General features: G+C 48.3%; 5 protein-coding genes across 5 annotated transcripts; 2 read left to right on the top strand and 3 right to left on the bottom strand.

Annotated features, from left to right (window-relative positions):
- The first annotated feature begins 3,218 nt into the window (after window positions 1–3,218).
- On the top strand, window positions 3,219–5,670 carry GGS22DRAFT_156894 (uncharacterized protein). Its single transcript, XM_047960436.1, has 2 exons — window positions 3,219–4,120; window positions 5,051–5,670. Exons 1-2 carry the CDS (start codon window positions 3,661–3,663, stop codon window positions 5,542–5,544), a joined length of 954 nt encoding a protein of 317 aa, XP_047821205.1. The 5' UTR covers window positions 3,219–3,660; the 3' UTR covers window positions 5,545–5,670.
- Window positions 5,671–5,679: 9 nt separating this feature from the next.
- On the bottom strand, window positions 5,680–7,064 carry GGS22DRAFT_156895 (alpha-N-methyltransferase NTM1). The gene is made up of 3 exons (XM_047960437.1): window positions 6,587–7,064; window positions 5,897–6,247; window positions 5,680–5,837 (listed from the first exon to the last, which is right to left on the bottom strand). The coding sequence occupies exons 1-3, from the start codon at window positions 6,823–6,825 to the stop codon at window positions 5,708–5,710; spliced, it is 720 nt and encodes a 239-aa protein (XP_047821206.1). The 5' UTR covers window positions 6,826–7,064; the 3' UTR covers window positions 5,680–5,707.
- A 539-nt stretch (window positions 7,065–7,603) lies between these two features.
- GGS22DRAFT_186202 (uncharacterized protein) lies at window positions 7,604–8,143 on the bottom strand (the record flags this gene model as incomplete). The annotated part of the gene is made up of 3 exons (XM_047964421.1): window positions 7,604–7,798; window positions 7,866–7,979; window positions 8,033–8,143. The coding sequence occupies 3 exons, from the start codon at window positions 8,141–8,143 to the stop codon at window positions 7,604–7,606; spliced, it is 420 nt and encodes a 139-aa protein (XP_047821207.1).
- An 837-nt stretch (window positions 8,144–8,980) lies between these two features.
- On the bottom strand, window positions 8,981–13,564 carry GGS22DRAFT_156901 (TPR-like protein). Its single transcript, XM_047960438.1, has 4 exons — window positions 13,361–13,564; window positions 13,181–13,298; window positions 10,225–13,118; window positions 8,981–10,176 (listed from the first exon to the last, which is right to left on the bottom strand). Exons 1-4 carry the CDS (start codon window positions 13,364–13,366, stop codon window positions 9,553–9,555), a joined length of 3,642 nt encoding a protein of 1,213 aa, XP_047821208.1. The 5' UTR covers window positions 13,367–13,564; the 3' UTR covers window positions 8,981–9,552.
- Window positions 13,565–14,082: 518 nt separating this feature from the next.
- On the top strand, window positions 14,083–16,827 carry GGS22DRAFT_198694 (uncharacterized protein; the record flags this gene model as incomplete). The annotated part of the gene is made up of 2 exons (XM_047966168.1): window positions 14,083–14,427; window positions 14,479–16,827. The coding sequence occupies 2 exons, from the start codon at window positions 14,083–14,085 to the stop codon at window positions 16,474–16,476; spliced, it is 2,343 nt and encodes a 780-aa protein (XP_047821209.1). The 3' UTR covers window positions 16,477–16,827.
- Window positions 16,828–16,891: the final 64 nt, after the last annotated feature.

The raw sequence follows: 16,891 nt of genomic DNA on the forward strand, positions 1-16,891 counted from the left end.
GTGGCATCAGGTAATTTGCGTCTAGTATTGAGGCTTCTGCAAAGAATGCTTTTATTACACGTCATTTCGCCCTATCTTCAGCGTTACCTTGTTGGAGTCGGGATTTATTACTCGAAGCACGCATGTACGCATGTACTCCGTATCAGCGGTTACGAAAGCCACAAATGCAGTACAGTACGCAATAACGCCACTATTCGCAATACTTGGACAACCCACTCTTACCTAGTGCTTAGGTGGCTTGGGATGGCATCATTGGCCTAATTAAACCCGGACTTGCCAGCCTGCTTACCTACCTAGGTACCAATCTACCTCCAGCCGTGCTCCAGAAATGACTCCTATCGCACACCACCAGCGGGAATAACGATGCCCTTGATACACGAGTTCCGGGTGATGGAAACGATCATCGAATCCTACCAGTTATGCGGTTCCAGCCGCAACGGTCGGATACACAAGTATCCTGCAAAGCATACCTACCTACTTACTTGCTTACCTTAGGTAGGTACATACCTACAGGTAGTTAGTATCTTGAACCAACATGTTGAGTTCGCTACCCAGGTACCAAATAGGAAAAACATTCGTAGCCAGCCGACACATTTACTTACCGTGGACTCGCAGCGGATCCTAAGACGCCTATTACGATATGAAAGCCGTGTTATGAATATTATTAAATATGCTAATACATAAAAGATGAGGAATAATAATGCCTCGGTACCGAGTGGTAGGTACAAAGGAATTACGAAGACACCCACTAATAAGAATACAATAGCGCGACATATACCCTCGCTTATGAGATGATGCTGGGAAATAAATGAATAAAAAAAATCAAAAGGTCCTAGGTTGTCATTTAAGTTACCCAGCAGTCTGGGCTGGTCCCCTCTCTGCCGAAGGGTTCCGTATCTGGATCTGGAGATTGAATTGGTAGGGGGGATGGGCTGGTCGTTCTCGCGTGTTTCCCTTGGAGAATCCTTCTAAGATTCTGGAAAAATGTGTCATGTATGGCATGCAGAGCATAGCTGCAGCTCATAATGGATAGGCTGCAGCCTGCAAGACCGGGGAACAGGGGTCAAAACATCACAGTACGGCTTTCGTTGAAATATGGCTTCATAACCGGCTTCGCCCTAGCTTCCAAGGCTTTGAAATGCAACGTAAAACCGACTCGTCACTTTTCTCGTCACTTTCCTCGCATACGTTCCCATCCACTCTTCAAAGACATGGGGTACGAATTTTCACTAGTCTGACCGGTTGAGGGCTTGAAGAGGAGGAGGGAGGAGGAGGAAGTTAGGAAGAGATGCAATACAGGTCCAGATGATCTGCTATCCTAGGCGACATTGGCATCAGCGGTGAGCCACTAATCCACTTCACGCAACCGGGTTTCCTCATACGCTCACAGGTTCATACGGAGTGCTAAGTACCAGTACGGGAACATGTCACGACGATGTGTACCACGTAGTACTACTTGTGGTAGTACTAGTCGCAGCTTGCACGATTCCGCTTCCCTCGTGTCTCGTCGACACATGGCTAGCATGCCTCCTCACCCTTAAACCCCCACAGTCGAAGGATGTCTCGTGCTACGGAGCTACGTGCACTCCCTATAATATCGCTATTATTATCACCATCATCAGTGCCGATGCAATGATACACAGATTGTCGAAGACAATCGCTACCGAACCTACGCACGGTGATCCGCCTTCTATGACTTTTGAGCTATTATTACTATTATTACGAAGCTCTGTCAGTCTAGAAGCCCAGGAAATACATAATCGATCAATCACCGCCCCCCGACCGGTCTTGACAAGGATTTCGCGGTGTACAGCCAACCATTGTTATGGCACTAGAAGCTAAGTGGACCGTTCTCGCGCGTCATTTATTACTTTTAACTTCTAATAAACAGTGCCTATTACCATGGTTATCTCTCTTCCTTGTCTTCGATTCTGCTTTTTTTTTTTTTTTCCTTTTCTACGAGATGGGGTGTGTGGAACAAGATTCTGGAAGACTTACCCGCATCAGTCTATGATCATGTGGTTCGTCAGTTATGGCGGCTTTTGCAGCATACAGATGGCCGAGCGGAACGGCTCGAATCCACACATGCAAACATGTCAACCTCTTTCTTAACTCTTTCAAGTTCGTCAGTTCGTCAGTTCAGCTAAATTGTCTTGGCTAGATCCATCGTTACCGCTAGCTAGCCAAGTCCAGATCTCCAGAGTCTGTCGTCTTCGTGGACGATAAACGACCGCTTGTTGGATTCCGGATGGGGTGCATATTGCATGCACATGACGCACCCGACGCCTGAAGCTCTCGTGAACAGACTAGTGGACTTACTGTCCCAAAAGGAAAATCCGTTCCTTCACGATGCCTACACCGACAAGTTTTTGCTCGCATACCTTGCCTCCTTTTTTTTTCTCTCACCTGCATCCCTAATCCATCGTCCCCTCAATGAACCCCATTCCCTATCTACAACCAAATAGCTTCTTCCACGCACTTGGTTGTCGTGGATCCTTGCGATTCGTAACAAGCGGTCACCAACCCGCAAGACGGGTCTGCTGAATGCGGATTCTACATAACTAATGACAGCAATCGCCTCCCTATTTTGGGCAATTGCTCCTTTTTACAACCACCCAGAAAAAGCTACGTGCGTAGACTGGACCACATCGTGTGGTGGCATGTCATTTTTCTCTTTTTGTAAAGCGAAAAAAAAAGTAGTCGGCTGGGCTGCCGATTATCGCAGCGGTGCAGGCACATATGACAACTCGATTCCTTAATATTCATATGTCAAATAGGATATTGGTTTTTTATCTGCGTTAAGTAGCGTGGAAACCAACACTTTCATGCAGCACAACATTTGGAGTCGTTCCCGTTGTATGTCGTCTCAAGTGAGCTGCATCCTAGCTTCTTTAGACGATATGCATCTAAATTTCATCACAATCTCTAGTTCAAGAACGCGTCATCTATCCGGTATTTACGCACATTAAATACTAGTATACATTTATGTAGGTAAGTATATGTCGTATTCGATGACGGGTCATATTCATCCGTTAGGCGAGGGGAGTAAGTTGAAAGAAATAGCCGCGACAGAAAGCCCCTCGAAATTTAGAACCATGAGGCCTATTAAGCCGTAGAATAATTAGACGAGGACATCGACCTCTGTTCTTGCGGTTAATAGGCCCGCCTTCCGTAAATTTCGCGATAGAGTCTAAGTTTTCGTAATGTTCTTTATTTACTTTTTCTAACTATCGTAGTTTGTTTAAAATGAGTTGGGTATTTCTCCTACCCATCAGTAATTATCTACTGATAACTAGTAGGTAGGTAGTTACCAAGGACATTGCGTGTAATACAGCTCTGGAGCCTCTGGTAACCTTTCACGAACCGCTAGAGGTATCACTAAGAAGGAGCTAGCAGCAGCTAGCTACACCACTATAGTTCCGAACCGAGTCCCGCTATAAACGCCTGTACCGACCCGGTGCGAACGAATCTCCAAACTCCTCATTAAATTCCGAGACACGCAAATCATCTAATTCTCCGTCAACCAACACGCAGCAGCCACACAAGCAAGGGGGCCTCTCTATCCTGATTCCTCAAAGTCCGAGCGCCTAACACAACAAAATAAAGAAATAAGAGGAAAAAAAGAAAGCTGGAGATACGGAGAAACTCCCAATCCTAGAAATGTCTAGCACCGCCGAGACCAACCCCTCTCTGCAGCGATGGCGCGTGACGGAGCCGTACCTGAACCTGCACTGCGGGCTCGGCGAGGGTCCGTATTATGAGTCCGCAACACACCATCTGCGCTTCGTCGACATCAAGAAAAAGCGTGTGCACATCGTCGACCTCTCCAAACCCAATCCTGAGTCCGCGGTTGAAACCATCCAACTCGACACCCCGGTGACGGTCACAGCGGACATCGACGGAACTGATCCCCGCGAGCGCATCGCCATCGGCGCCAAATACGGGGTCGCGGTGCTGGACCGGCGTTCCGGGAAGTACGAGTATGTCTCACGCTTTGGCTCTGCAAGTGATGGTGGTAGCGACGACGAGCGCATACGCAGCAACGACGGCGCCATCGACCCCCACGGCCGCTTCTGGCTCGGGACTATGACCGACATCGGTCTAGACCTTCGACCTGAAGGTGAGTTCTTTTCTCTTTCAGTTTAGTCCTTATTCATAAATTTACTGTGGTTCCCATCCTGCGTCTTCTTCACACCAATCATTGTTAAGATTATTACCCGCATACTCCCTATTCCTCCAGTCTATAAACAAACACTGCAGCTTTCAGCTCCAGGGGTCACAGGCGCCTCGTCTAGCCTAGCCTAGCCGGCTAAGGACCTAAGAGCGGAGGGACCGCCGCGGGGACGCTTAGCGGAAGGATCCCGCGCGCTTGCTCATTTCGCGCCTCACGAATTATTTATTTTTTTTCTCCTACCTCCGTCCGCTTCTTTTCCAAGGGTACCGTCGATTTTTTCCGTCTCTTCTAGAACCCATAAGTGGTCCTTGCATTACATGCCCGCCTAGTCCGCCGGAAGGGGAAAGGAGCCCCGTGGACTATTGATTTTTCGTGTTTATTCCCGGCGGGCACCCTGCTCCTCTCGCAATATGCCGGACCTGGCCTCCGGCAGCCGCGAATACTCTCCTCCAGCTACGTGCCGGGGAATTTTAAAAAACCAGAAAAAATTTTAATAGTCCTGGTCCTTTTTTGTCTTATATCGTTACAACGTCCGGTGCTACATATCACAAAACCTGTCTCCGTCATATGGATGTGATATGCTAGCGCCTTGATCCACACGGGGACGTGACGGCAGGAAATAGTAGTATGGTCTAGCGTCTATACTACGATACTATGTAATATACGCGGTATATCACACACATACATACTATGTACACCCACACAAACTCACGATGGTAGCAAAACCCAACAAAAGGACATGAGTGGACTCACTAAAGCCATCACTAAAACCACTACGCGGCGGAAGTCAGCCGCGGAATAAAAAAAATCACTTAAACTATAAAGAGTTAAGGCCAAGACAAACCAACCAAACTCACCTAACCAATGCACACACAGGCTCCCTCTTCCTCATCAACGGCACCACGCGCGCGGTGCAATCAATCCGGCACCCAGTGACGATCCCGAACTCAATCGGGTGGTCGCCGGACCAGCAGACGCTGTACTTCACGGACTCAGTCGCGCGGACGATCTTCGCGCGGACATACGACGCGCGCACCGGCGACGTCTCCGCCGAGCGCGTCTTCTACGTGCACTCCGGCCCCGGCGAGCCCGACGGCCACCGCGTCGATGTCGAGGGGAACCTGTGGCAGGCCGTGTACGGCGAGGGGCGCGTGTTGAAGATCTCGCCTGAGGGGAAGTTGGTAGGGGAGATTACGCTGCCGACGAGGAATATCACGTGTCCGCAGTTCGTGGGCACGGAGTTGTTTATTACGACTGCGGGGATGGAGGAGGGGGAGGGGACGCCGGAGGAGGTTGAGCTTAGTGGTGCGGTGTTTAGGGTTGATGTTGGTGTGAAGGGGTTGGAGCCGTATTTGTTTAAGTTGAGTTAGGGCGATGGAGATGTTTAAGTAGGAGCTGGTATGGGACGTGAGATGATGTATTTTCACTTGTTGCTCTATAGGTACATAATGTATATAAGACCGACACACCAATATCAATATCAATCTCAATCAAATATTCAATTGTTTTTTTTTTTTGGCATTTTTTGCTGAATTACGTCGTCTTGGGTTTAAGTGCGTACATGCGCACCGGATACAGGTCGTGAGGGAACCCGTTCTGTAGCTCCGTTCTGACTATACTCAATCCCGCGTCCTCAAAAATCCGCCGAAACGTTTCGTCTCGCCTATAACAATAGCTTGTCAATCAAACCTTCCACTAACAAAAACATTAGGAATAACATACCTCGTAACACTACTATCCATCTCATCGAACAGATCCACAGTAGTAGTACTCAAGTTCTCCTTGACCACAACAACGCCCTTCGTCTTTCCATCCTCGCCCACGCTCAGCGCAGCAGCACAGCGCTTCAAGTACGCCACAAGCTGCAGGTCGGTCAGGTGTCCCAGACACCACTGGTTCCAGACCAGATCATACGCCACGCCGTCCTCGGGCCGCCAGTCTTCGAGCCCGACATTGTACACCCGGCCCACGCCCGCGCGGCCCTCCAGCGCGGCGGTGAACTTGGCGATCGGCTCGACTATGTCGACGCTCTCGGCGACGTCGAGGAGGAGCCCTTCGGTTATGCGTCCGATGCTGTGGCCGGTATCACTTAGCTACTATGTATGTATGTATGTATGTATGTATGCAATTCTCGTTTCTTTATTTGGTATTCCGGGCGCCCGCATATACACCTGCGTCATCGTGCCTACCGCAATCCTGAATAACCCTGTTGGGGATGTGCGGGGCAGGTACACAGGCGCTTAGAGCGAGAAAGGAGTGGTGAAAATAGATTGACCGGTGTAGGGTTGGGGGTTGGGGAATGGGGGTAGGGGGGGGTATGAATGACATGATGCGGTTGGAATATGTATGTTCGCACGGGTATTGGACGTGAAAAGTAGAAGATGAAATGAGAAATGGAGATATAGAACATACCCAGCACCGCCTTCTAACGCTCTCTTCACGTTCTTCGCGCCCTTGGTGCGGCCGAGCCCGAGTTTGGCGAGGAAGCTCCCCGATGACCGGAGGTCGATGCGGGAGACGGCGGGGAAGCCGCCTAGCATACCGTTGACGTCGGGTTCAACACCCGACCAGTACCGGCGGCCGTCATCGGCGCTGATTAGCGAGTCTGGCACTACGGGGGGTATTCCGGAGCTCGACATCTTGTGGCCCATTTAATTCCGTCTTTACAAACTCTTCGGTGATGTCTCCCGCGGAGTAATCGTCTAGGGGAGCGGGAAGGGTTGAGAAGAGAAAAAATTGAGTAGCGGGGTTAAACAGAAACGCAAGATCAGGCAGCGAAGGAGAAATTATATATACAGCGATGTGTTATTGACAATCCATGTTGTTTCATCTAACAAACATGATTTCCGCGACGTTTTCGTAATGGTGGTGAGTTTTTCTACAAAGGAGGGAGCCACCAAAGGTTGATGTTCTCTTGGTTATCACGTGGTTGGCGTCCTTTTTTTATAGTGGGAACTCTCCAGCAGCTAAGCACCTGTATACTTTAAGGGTAGATCTGGTGTAACCCTACCCCTTGATGTGCAACTCCTAACTCCAAATTAACGTCGCAGTTCCTGTCATTTTCGATCCCGATTTCCTAATGGGGAATGTACCTACGCAAATCTACCAACGTCGTCATCGATCACTGGATAAGGCTGAAACCCCTTTTAGGAAGGTGTTTTGCATATTCTGCTCTATAGACGGCTTAGGTAATTATCAAGTGTAGCTCATTTGTAAAGGCTTATATCTTCTAATTGAAAAAGTGAGAGAAATAATCCATAAAATTTTTTAAAAATTTGTCAGTAAGTGAAAGAATTAAGGGGTGTAATTTTCTCGTCAATTATTAAAAATTTTCGATGCTATGAGGAGGCGATGCACAGGAGGAACGGCATTATTTCATTAAATACTAGGTATGTAGGTAGGAATATGACGTATGATCAATTGTGCTGTTTAGTCGCGAGGATATCCCCAACCAGGTCCGTAGCGGTGGTGGTACCAGTCGTTGTCTGGCCAATATCCACCGTCGCCTCTCTTGCTCTTGCCCCAACCGTTGCCATATCCTCCGCGGTATCCGCCGTAACCTCCACCGTAGCCACCATAGTGCTGGTCTTCTGCTTGTCCATCTTCATTCATGTCTCGACGGGCCTTGACGCGAGGTTAGTATTAGTGTCCTTACGATCCTATCATGTCTGAGGCGTGTTGGAATACATACTTTGGGGTGGTAACCACCGTAGCCACCATATCCACCATATCCGCCATAGCCGTGGTGGCCGTACCAGTCTTCATTAGCCTGAGGCTCATCAGGTGACTTCTTATCGACGACATTCTAGATGAAAGTTAGAGATGATATACTCATGTAGGAGCATTAGGATCACTAACGTCAGGTGTGTCACGCTTGATAGCGGGCGCTGCGGTTTCTGGTGCAGTCGGGGCAGCTAGAACCCCTGGACCGACTAGCAGGACTGCTGCTAATAGAGATTTGACTTGCATCGTAACAAGATAGGCGTGGATGTATTAAGTTATGTTGTATGATACTGATATGAGTCCGAATTGAAGACTAAAGTTCTCATTTGATAGATATATTGTAAGGAACTGTTTAGAGAAGTGAGATTAGCCATTGACGAGGACCGGATAGGCATTCTTATATCCATTCCGACTCTACGGTAGAAGAGCACGCGGCAAAAGGCTCGGCTCTTCGCGTTTATGATCGAAACAGATTGAGTTCGTTATTGACGACAACGATATTCTATCACCACGGCGTTATTCACATGTATCTGCTTAAGACCGGGACGCCAATGCAAGGAGCACCGTTTATTCCGCACCATATGACGCGACCTCTATCTCAAGTCCATCGAGTTGATGATGAAATGAGGTCGATTACAGTAACGGCAACATGGCCACTAGGTCGCATACTAAGGGGACTTTTGAGGAATCGGTTACCGTCATCCGAACGGAAGGAACATCAGAAAACATGGCAAGATACCAAGTCCAAGGTCGCGGGAAAACACGCTTTGCCAGTTGGGACGGTCGGTTGGGTCGATTAATAATACGAGACAAGTTTCCGAAATATCCGCCTCCTATTAGAGTTGATTAGAGTTGTAGATTTAAAGCGATGTGAAGTCATCACTGCTCTGCCACGAGGAGGGACCCTGCGTCCAGGTAAACTTAATATATTAATTGGGACGTTCGTCCGGCTGGATCTCAGGTCTCATCCAGAGAGCTGGGCTCCTCACATATATTGTGACGTGAGTATGAGGTTATAAGATGAAGACCAACTTAGAACGGACGCAGATGACGATGAAAATTAGCTTATAAATCACGAAATGGCCTAGATTTATCATTTTCGACTCTTCCAGAAACCTTGATGGAGAAAATATCTGCCAATTTAGTTTGAAACTTTGCTTGTCGTTCATTAATTCCCACTTCTTTATTGACCACCGAAACCACCAGTGTTGCTCCAAGCCAATCACGAAGTACTTGAATCATATTGAAGTTCGGGTCGTTGATTTATGAATAAGAAGAGACTAAGTACGGTGAGCTCGCGCGGCTCGCATTGATAAGCAGTGAATGGTTGTAACCAGGGATCACCTTTCGAATTGAGTCTATAAATCATTAATATTTCTTTTTAAGAACAAAATACGCCACAAGAGGGTATCAATCCTGGTTTAAGAAACGAGGAACCCGATAAGGGTATCGTCCTAACACAGCTGAAAAATACGGCGTGAGCCAACAATGACGTCCGCGACAGAAGCAAGTCTTTTGCGCACCGGTATATCCGTCAAATCCCCCATTAATCGCCAATTTTTTGTCTTCCGAGCTGCATATCTATGGGTGCTCCGTCCATCGGATGAGGAATTATCGTATCCGTTTTAGGGTGCTTGAGACGCTGATTAGGTAGTCTATAGCACGTAGCCGTTGGCACTGACACAATTCCATTCGCGGGCACCCATTCCCTCTTCGAGCTCCACACACCACCAAAGCACATCTTTAGCTTTATCTGGCTGCCCGCTGTCTTCGTGTGCCCTAGCTAAGGCGAACCATGCGTCTGAGTAATTCCATCCTGTGCCTAATTTAGTAAGACCAGACAACAATCCATAAGCTCTATCCCTGGCAGCGAGTCGATCAACAAGAGGCAAAGAAACGGCCTTGTAGGGGGGCGGAAGCTCTTCCGCTGAAAGGTCGTTGGTTTCATGTAGAGGGGTGCCGGGCTTATCGGATTCTAGCGAGTTACCTCCTAGCCCCAATGGTGTTGACGGTAGTGCTATGATGTCTCCTGTTTTATTAGAGCTGGCCCGGGGCCTCTGAGGGCTAGAACTTGCTGGCATCATATTGGTTGATTGCCCATCAGGTAGAGTAATGCTAGGAATTGCGGCAGGTGGCAAAAGCGTCTCGTTATAGACGTCAAGAAGAATGTTAGATAACCCAACAATAGCTGAAGGGTGATCTGGGTAGTGCATTAAAGCTTCCTCAAAGTGGTCCCTTGCTATGTCATGTGCATTTTCGGCGAGGGCAAGATAACCCAGCTGTATTGTGTTAGCAAGCATCGTTTAACTGGATATTCGACCTCATACCTCACTCTGAACGTCACCCCAAAGTTCTTCGACAGATTTCTTCCCGCCCCAACCGGGATCCCGCAATGTTACAGAGCCGCTTGTGTCTTTCGCGACCTCGCCTTCTAGGCCGTCAACCAAGCTGACCGCCTCATCGATTGCTCCCTTTGCATCACTATACATCTTGGCACGGCGGTAGAATGTGGCAATCATCAACCATACTTTAACAAGCACAGTCTGCCTCTGTCGTTTGACCTGTTCCTTCGCAAATAGCACCACGGGAAGCGAGCTTGGCGCCGAGAGCGTATTGAGGCCCTCGGCAGCAGATCCAGATCCTCTTGTTGAAGAAGCAGAAGAATCAAATCGGAGGAGTCCACGACCTTTCGAAAAAGATTGTTGCCTAGCCACCTCGCCTTTGCTACTCCACGTGAAGAAGTCTGCGCGTTCCTGTGCTGTACCATCCACTGCAGGGGTGTAGAAGTCTTCACCATCCACGTTCGTAGGTGTATGCGATGCGCTTGCATTACTAGTGGTTCGTTTTGGTTGAGCGCTCGGTTCCCGTTTTCTTAAACTATTTCGTCTTCCTGAGTCACTACGTCGTGAGCGAACACTCGATGACCTCCTCGACCGCCGCGAATCACCAGCCTCTCCATTAACTTGTATAGTGGGGGCTGTCGTAGCAGTAGTAGAAACGCTAACAGCTGTCTGCGTGGTTTGGGGCCTCTCTGGCACAATAGTAGCCCTGCCGCTTTCTCCTGTGCCAACTCGGGCTAAGCCGCGAGGAGGGGTCTTTTCTGACTTGCTGCCAAAGATACCACCACGCACAGTCCTGATTGTACCGGCTGAGCTCTTGGGAACTTCCATTGGTGCTTTTTGAGTTGTGGCGGGCGCTTTGGGTGGTTGGGTGCCGCTAAAAAGTCTTGCATACAGCACTAACAATTCGTGGCTTGCATTTACCGCAACCTCCGGACCTTCTAATAGTTCTAAAAGAGCAAGCTGGGTCATTTTCACTTCAATCATCCCCTCTTTTTCGAGATCGTCCATTTCGTCGACGAGCCCCTTTGCCTGGGCCTTTTCATCCCTAGCCTCGGCCTCGTTCAGGTGTTCGCTGCGGAATGTGCCCTGTAGATTTTGTGAGCCGAACAGAACGGTTGGATCATCGAATTGTTCAAATGCTCCCTCACAAGCCCTAGCAGCCATTATGAAATCCTGTCTAGCGCTTAGAAGGAGTGCAAGCAGGTGCCATAAAGGTATCAGTGAGCGCTCTCGCCAGTATGACCCAGATTCAGCCTGTTCCGCGGTTTTCTTATTAGACATAAGCGCCGCTTTAACAATGTCAATGGCTGCAGCTAGCTCTCTTTGCTCAGCTAATAAGAGACCGAGAGTGAACAGAGTTCTGACGTCCGTAGGGTTCCCATTATCTGGCGACAACGATTTCTGAAAACTTCGAATGGCCTTTGACTGAGATTCTGTCCGGACGGGGGAATCAAAAGTTGTTCGGGACCACTGTGCTTGCGAGATACCGATTGCCTGCCATGATAAAGCGTAGACCCTGGATGATATTCTTGGATGTAGTATGACACCATTCCCATCCTCTTCATCCAGTGTAGTGATATTATCCTGAGAATTAGGAAGCGGCGCTGGCAATTTTTGCAATATTCCTTCTAATTCAACTCCCAGGCTGTGAGCTTTTTCGGCAGCGTCCCCGAAGCCATATTTGCAGAGAGCAGTGATCGCTTGAGAAATAATTTCCAAGACTGTCGCATCGTCATCCAGGCTTGGCTCCGGATGTCCGGTCTTGTCAACTCGAGCCTTTCCTTTCTTAACTATCTCTAGGTATGAATCGAAAGCATGGAAAGCTAGATCAAATTCAGCAACCGAAAGATGAACCGTAAATAGATATCGCAATATTGCCGTAGAATGATATGTTTTAGTGGCGGCTCGGTAAAGGATATCCAATATCCCACGACTAAGGCCTTCTTTACCACCAGGCCCGAGGTCTTGTTCATGCCAAAAACGACTATTCAAGACACTCCAGTTCTTCATCACAGCCGCAACAAAGTCTTCTATTTCCTGCCTTTGCTCTTCTGCTCGTGGGAAAGAGGTTTCGTGTAGAAGCAATCCTTCGTAGGCTATTTCAACCTTTTTTAGCTCGGCCCGAAGCTGATTGTAAGCCGATGCTTCGTTAGTGACATCTACGAATCCCGTTGGAAATGGCAAGTCTTGTTGAAGGATTCCCGATATAGCAGCATAATATTCGTTCCACACTCTCCTTCTCGGTACGGCCCCGCGAAAACCATAACCGCCAGTAAGAGCAGAGCCTTGGGCCTTGGAAACTTCCCAGTACTTTGCCCAGGAGCGGAAGGGTGCCAATGAGTTAGGATCTTCGAGAGTTTTCTCGCCTTTTTCTAGAGCCTGGGATTGCAACATGCAAAATTCGGTCAAAAAGAGCTCGACCCAAAAACGCAACTGCTTGCGACCCTTCTCGCCCGACCATACATACGATAACGAAGCTAGTGCTGATTCGAAGATAGCAAGTGCAGCGATCCTCTCATTATTCCGTGCAAGACAATTTGCCTTCAAGTACGCAGCCTTGATAGAACATACTCTTGTCCATTCCGAAACGCTACTCGGTTGATCACCTTGACCTAATTCGTTCTCGAGATTCTGCGGTAACCGGACAGAGGCTTCGGTATAGTCGCCGACAGTCCAATGAAGCCATCCAACGCAGACTTGGGCTTGGTATTTATCTTCGCTAGCTGATGTCTCGGCCTCGATCGCACCAAGTAATCTAGGTACCAATTGTGCAACGTCTAAGTCTTTCAAAGAGACGGCGGTAGCTGGTCTTGAACCGGGACGCTGCTTCTGAGAAGCTTTGATGATGGCATATTCGGTCTCGGCAGTCGTCGTTAAGCCTACAGATAAGACGGGGTATTAGAAGTGGCTTTGGTGAAAGCGAGGCTAGTCGGGATCATACATATCCTATCGGTGGCATGTTTTCGGATTTTTCGTACTAATTCTGGCACATCATCCCATTTACCATCACATCTTGCATCTTCCAGTCTTGCCAAATACTGCGCTGCCTTGCCCGATCTCTATTGCATGTTCTGTAAGCAAATATAATGACATTAGATTGGGTAAATAGGGGGGTACCTACACTCATCCTGAGTATTGCTCTCCTAATACGAGCCTACGAACCAACGGAGGTCTGAGCAATCGAGCTATTGATCAGTAGGACTCTCGTATATCATCTCGGACGCATGCGTAATATGTGATAGAACCGTCGGCGTCATATGCCAGAGCGTTGGAAGTATACCCGGGATTAGGTTGTTTGGAAGTAAACGGTCCCAAGCGTCGTCACGACCGCCAAATAATAAACTTCTTGGCGAAACAGGGGAAACTATGTCATGACCTCGTTAAAAACAATTTGTTTCATCTAATTTCCATAATATGCTTGTACAAGGTATATAACCTGCAGGTCCTATAAAAGCTGCGTTAAATGCATGGGTCCACTAAAAAGTTAATCGATAATGAAAAGTTCATGAAGCCTTCATTCTGTTTCTCATTATAATCTCTTTACTTTCGAAGAAATATCGATTCTATGATCGACAGCTCATTTTAAGTGCTCTAGTATCATATAAACTAGGCCCAGCAATCTGATATAAGAGACTCTTTCTCTCAACTTAACCACTCCTTTCCTACAGATCCAATTGATCGCCCGAGAACTAAGAAGATTTATATAAGACCGTCAGAGCTACAAACCGTCCAATAAAACTTCAGCACGGAATAGCTACTTACGAAAGTTCTTCTCAATATTTCAAATAATTGACAACGTCTACACTACAAAGAGACAGGTTACAAGAAAGACGTCTCAAAACCATGGCATTTTCCTCTCTTCCACCCGAGCTACGCAGTCTATGCCGCAGACTGACGGCGACCAAGGTAGAGCAACTTCCAGCTCTGCTACCTTCCCTTCTCAAAGATTTATTGCGTTGCCAAGAACCACTTTCAAGACCCCAAGAAGTGAAGACTTCTGAGAACTCCTCGGAATCAGCTGTGCTCGTACATAAGTTGAAGACTCAAATATCTACGCTTCTAAATAGCAGAACCACCCAAGGTCGCTTTGTCGGAGTTGCACTGGTAAAAGGTGTGATAGAGACTGGCGGCTGGGAATGTCTTCGAACATCTGAGTTGTGGGTCCGTGGGATACTTTCTATCCTTCAGGTAAGATTTTTATTCCATTGAGTTGAAAAAGGTGTTGCTTACAAAAAGTAGAGAAAAGACCCTGCTGTTGTCAAAGACTTGTGTATTGTAATCATAGTCAAGATATACACATTAATGCATGCGTATCCGACTTTGGTACGAGAGATCGTTACACCTACCCTTCCTACGTTTGCGACAGCATGCCTTCAGGGTTTGAAGCCACCTGCGTCTAGCAAAGCTGCCAAGATACCTAATAGTCTCGTTGAACACATCTTCGAAGCTTTTTCTACGATAATTCCATTGTATCCAACTACTTTGCGCCAGTTTGCATCTAAATTTAGGGCCGAGATACGACCCTATATTGCACCGACCATCTCAGATGGCACAATAATACCTGCATCTTTACAGGCAAGCAGTCGACGTCTAGCCATAAAATTGCATATGACAGCTGTAAAAGGTGGAGACTCGTCTGAATGGGCGAAGCATCTAGATGGGCTCATCAAGACGTTCCATGCTACAGCTGACCAAGTTTTCCGAGCTGTCCAAGAGAGCTGGGAGTCAACATCTGGTCATATACCGGGTTCTATGCTTCAACAGATAGACTTCGACAAGGAACCTCAGGGTGGTAGTACCAATCCAGACCAATTACCACCATGGATTGGCATTTATGCAGGCAGCGAAAGGATCATTGCCTTGCTGGATTTTATCGGGGAGTATCTTCGCTGCCGTACAAAAACAGTCGTCACTATTCCAGTTAGTGCGATTGTTGATATTATTACAAGAATATCTTCAATTTTACCACCAGGTCAAAGTGGGGAGAAATCAACGTCAATTCAAATGAATCCGGCTGTCGGCAGAGAAGAGAAGGACGAATTATGGACAGTATTTCCGGATATCCAGCTTGCAGCAATAAAGTTGCTGCATACTGTAGCCCGACGTCTAGGAAGAAATTTTATGCCAGTAGCCCAGGAGTCACTTGAGCAATTACTTCGGATGTTTGAATCAAGCTATCGTCTACCTGATATTCGAACTGCGACATTCCTCTTGACAAAGGATATACTTCAGCTCTGCGGACCAACAATGGCAAAGCTTACTGTTGAGAGCCTAAGTCTCGTCGCCAAAGCGTGTTGTCGTGACCTCTTGGGATCCTCAGGCCATCTTAAGCGTCCTAAGCAATCGGCTTCCGCTACTCAGGTCGGGCAAAAGAATAAATCCATCAGCCAAAACGTCGACGCGTTTCTCAGCAACAAAGCTGAAGATGAGTCTATTTCGACTAGCCTAAGCGGAGACCACATTTCCGCGGCGGTGGCGCTCTTAACCGCTCTTTTCAGCCATGCGCCTCAACAACTGTTACCTTCCTCCCTTCGAGCTCAAATGCTCAAAACGGCCATCCTATGCCAAAGCAAAGATGCACAGGTCGCAAGCGTGCTGCATCCAGCACGAGACAAAAGCGGCAGAACACCACAAGTCATATTACCCTACCTCACCCAGCAATTCCCTCATGACGAGAGCGTGGAAATATTACGCTTCAACTTCCGACCTATGGCAACCGGGTCTAGAAATGACATTATGGACGTAGACGACGATGAACCTACAGCAGATGAACCAGAGGACCAACCCTCAAGCAACGGACCATCATTCGGCCAGCCATCCGCTTCTGGGCTCACGAGTTTCTATGATTTCCCAGCCTCCAAGGCCACCGAAGCTCATAGAAGTCCTTCCCCCGCACGAGCCGTCGAGACCATAGCCAAAATCCCTAACCCATTCATCCCCAAGCCAGCGTCAGAAACAGTCGTTAGGTCTGAAGAGGAACGCATCACTACAACCCAACCGTCGCCGCCGACAATACCCCTCAAGCGAAAGAACGAAGACGCAGATATCGCCGCATCGAAACGAATTGAAATCGACAAAGCTCCAGCTATCAGAGCCCCGGCACCCCCCGCGCCCACCCCCGCAGCAGACAAGGCAATAGCCACAACCCCCTCCGAAGACGACTCGGACAGCGACGACGCGAGCGTGCACCTAAACATGGACCTCGATTCCGACGATGATGACGACGACGACGAGTAGGGAATCTAGGGGTCCCACGAATGGGAGTCCGAACCGAATACTCGCGTACGCGCCGTCGCACTCGGTAAGCCGGCGAGCCCGCCGCCCTGTTCCGGATAAATAGATCACACATGGCCCTGCACCTGCTCGCGTGGGTAGAAGCGAATGATACATACATACGTACATACCCAGCACGTAGTTAATAGTTGGAGAAAGGGCGTTAATTGACTTGCCTTGTCGTGCAGATGCAAGGCACGTAGGTCGCTTCGGTGTAGATATAAATTGCACAAGAACCGACCGCGTAAGCTGGTTTATATTAGACTCCGTGGGGGTTTTGGTCGATACCTATGTATGTAAGGGGAATTCGGACGTCACGCGAGCGTGGGGTGGAGTCTTGACTCCGTTGTATATTTCGAGATAGGCGCTTCCTTGGTGT

This window comes from Annulohypoxylon maeteangense (genome assembly GCF_022496945.1).
Source record: "Annulohypoxylon maeteangense strain CBS 123835 unplaced genomic scaffold GGS22scaffold_4, whole genome shotgun sequence".
Lineage (NCBI taxonomy): Eukaryota > Fungi > Ascomycota > Sordariomycetes > Xylariales > Hypoxylaceae > Annulohypoxylon > Annulohypoxylon maeteangense.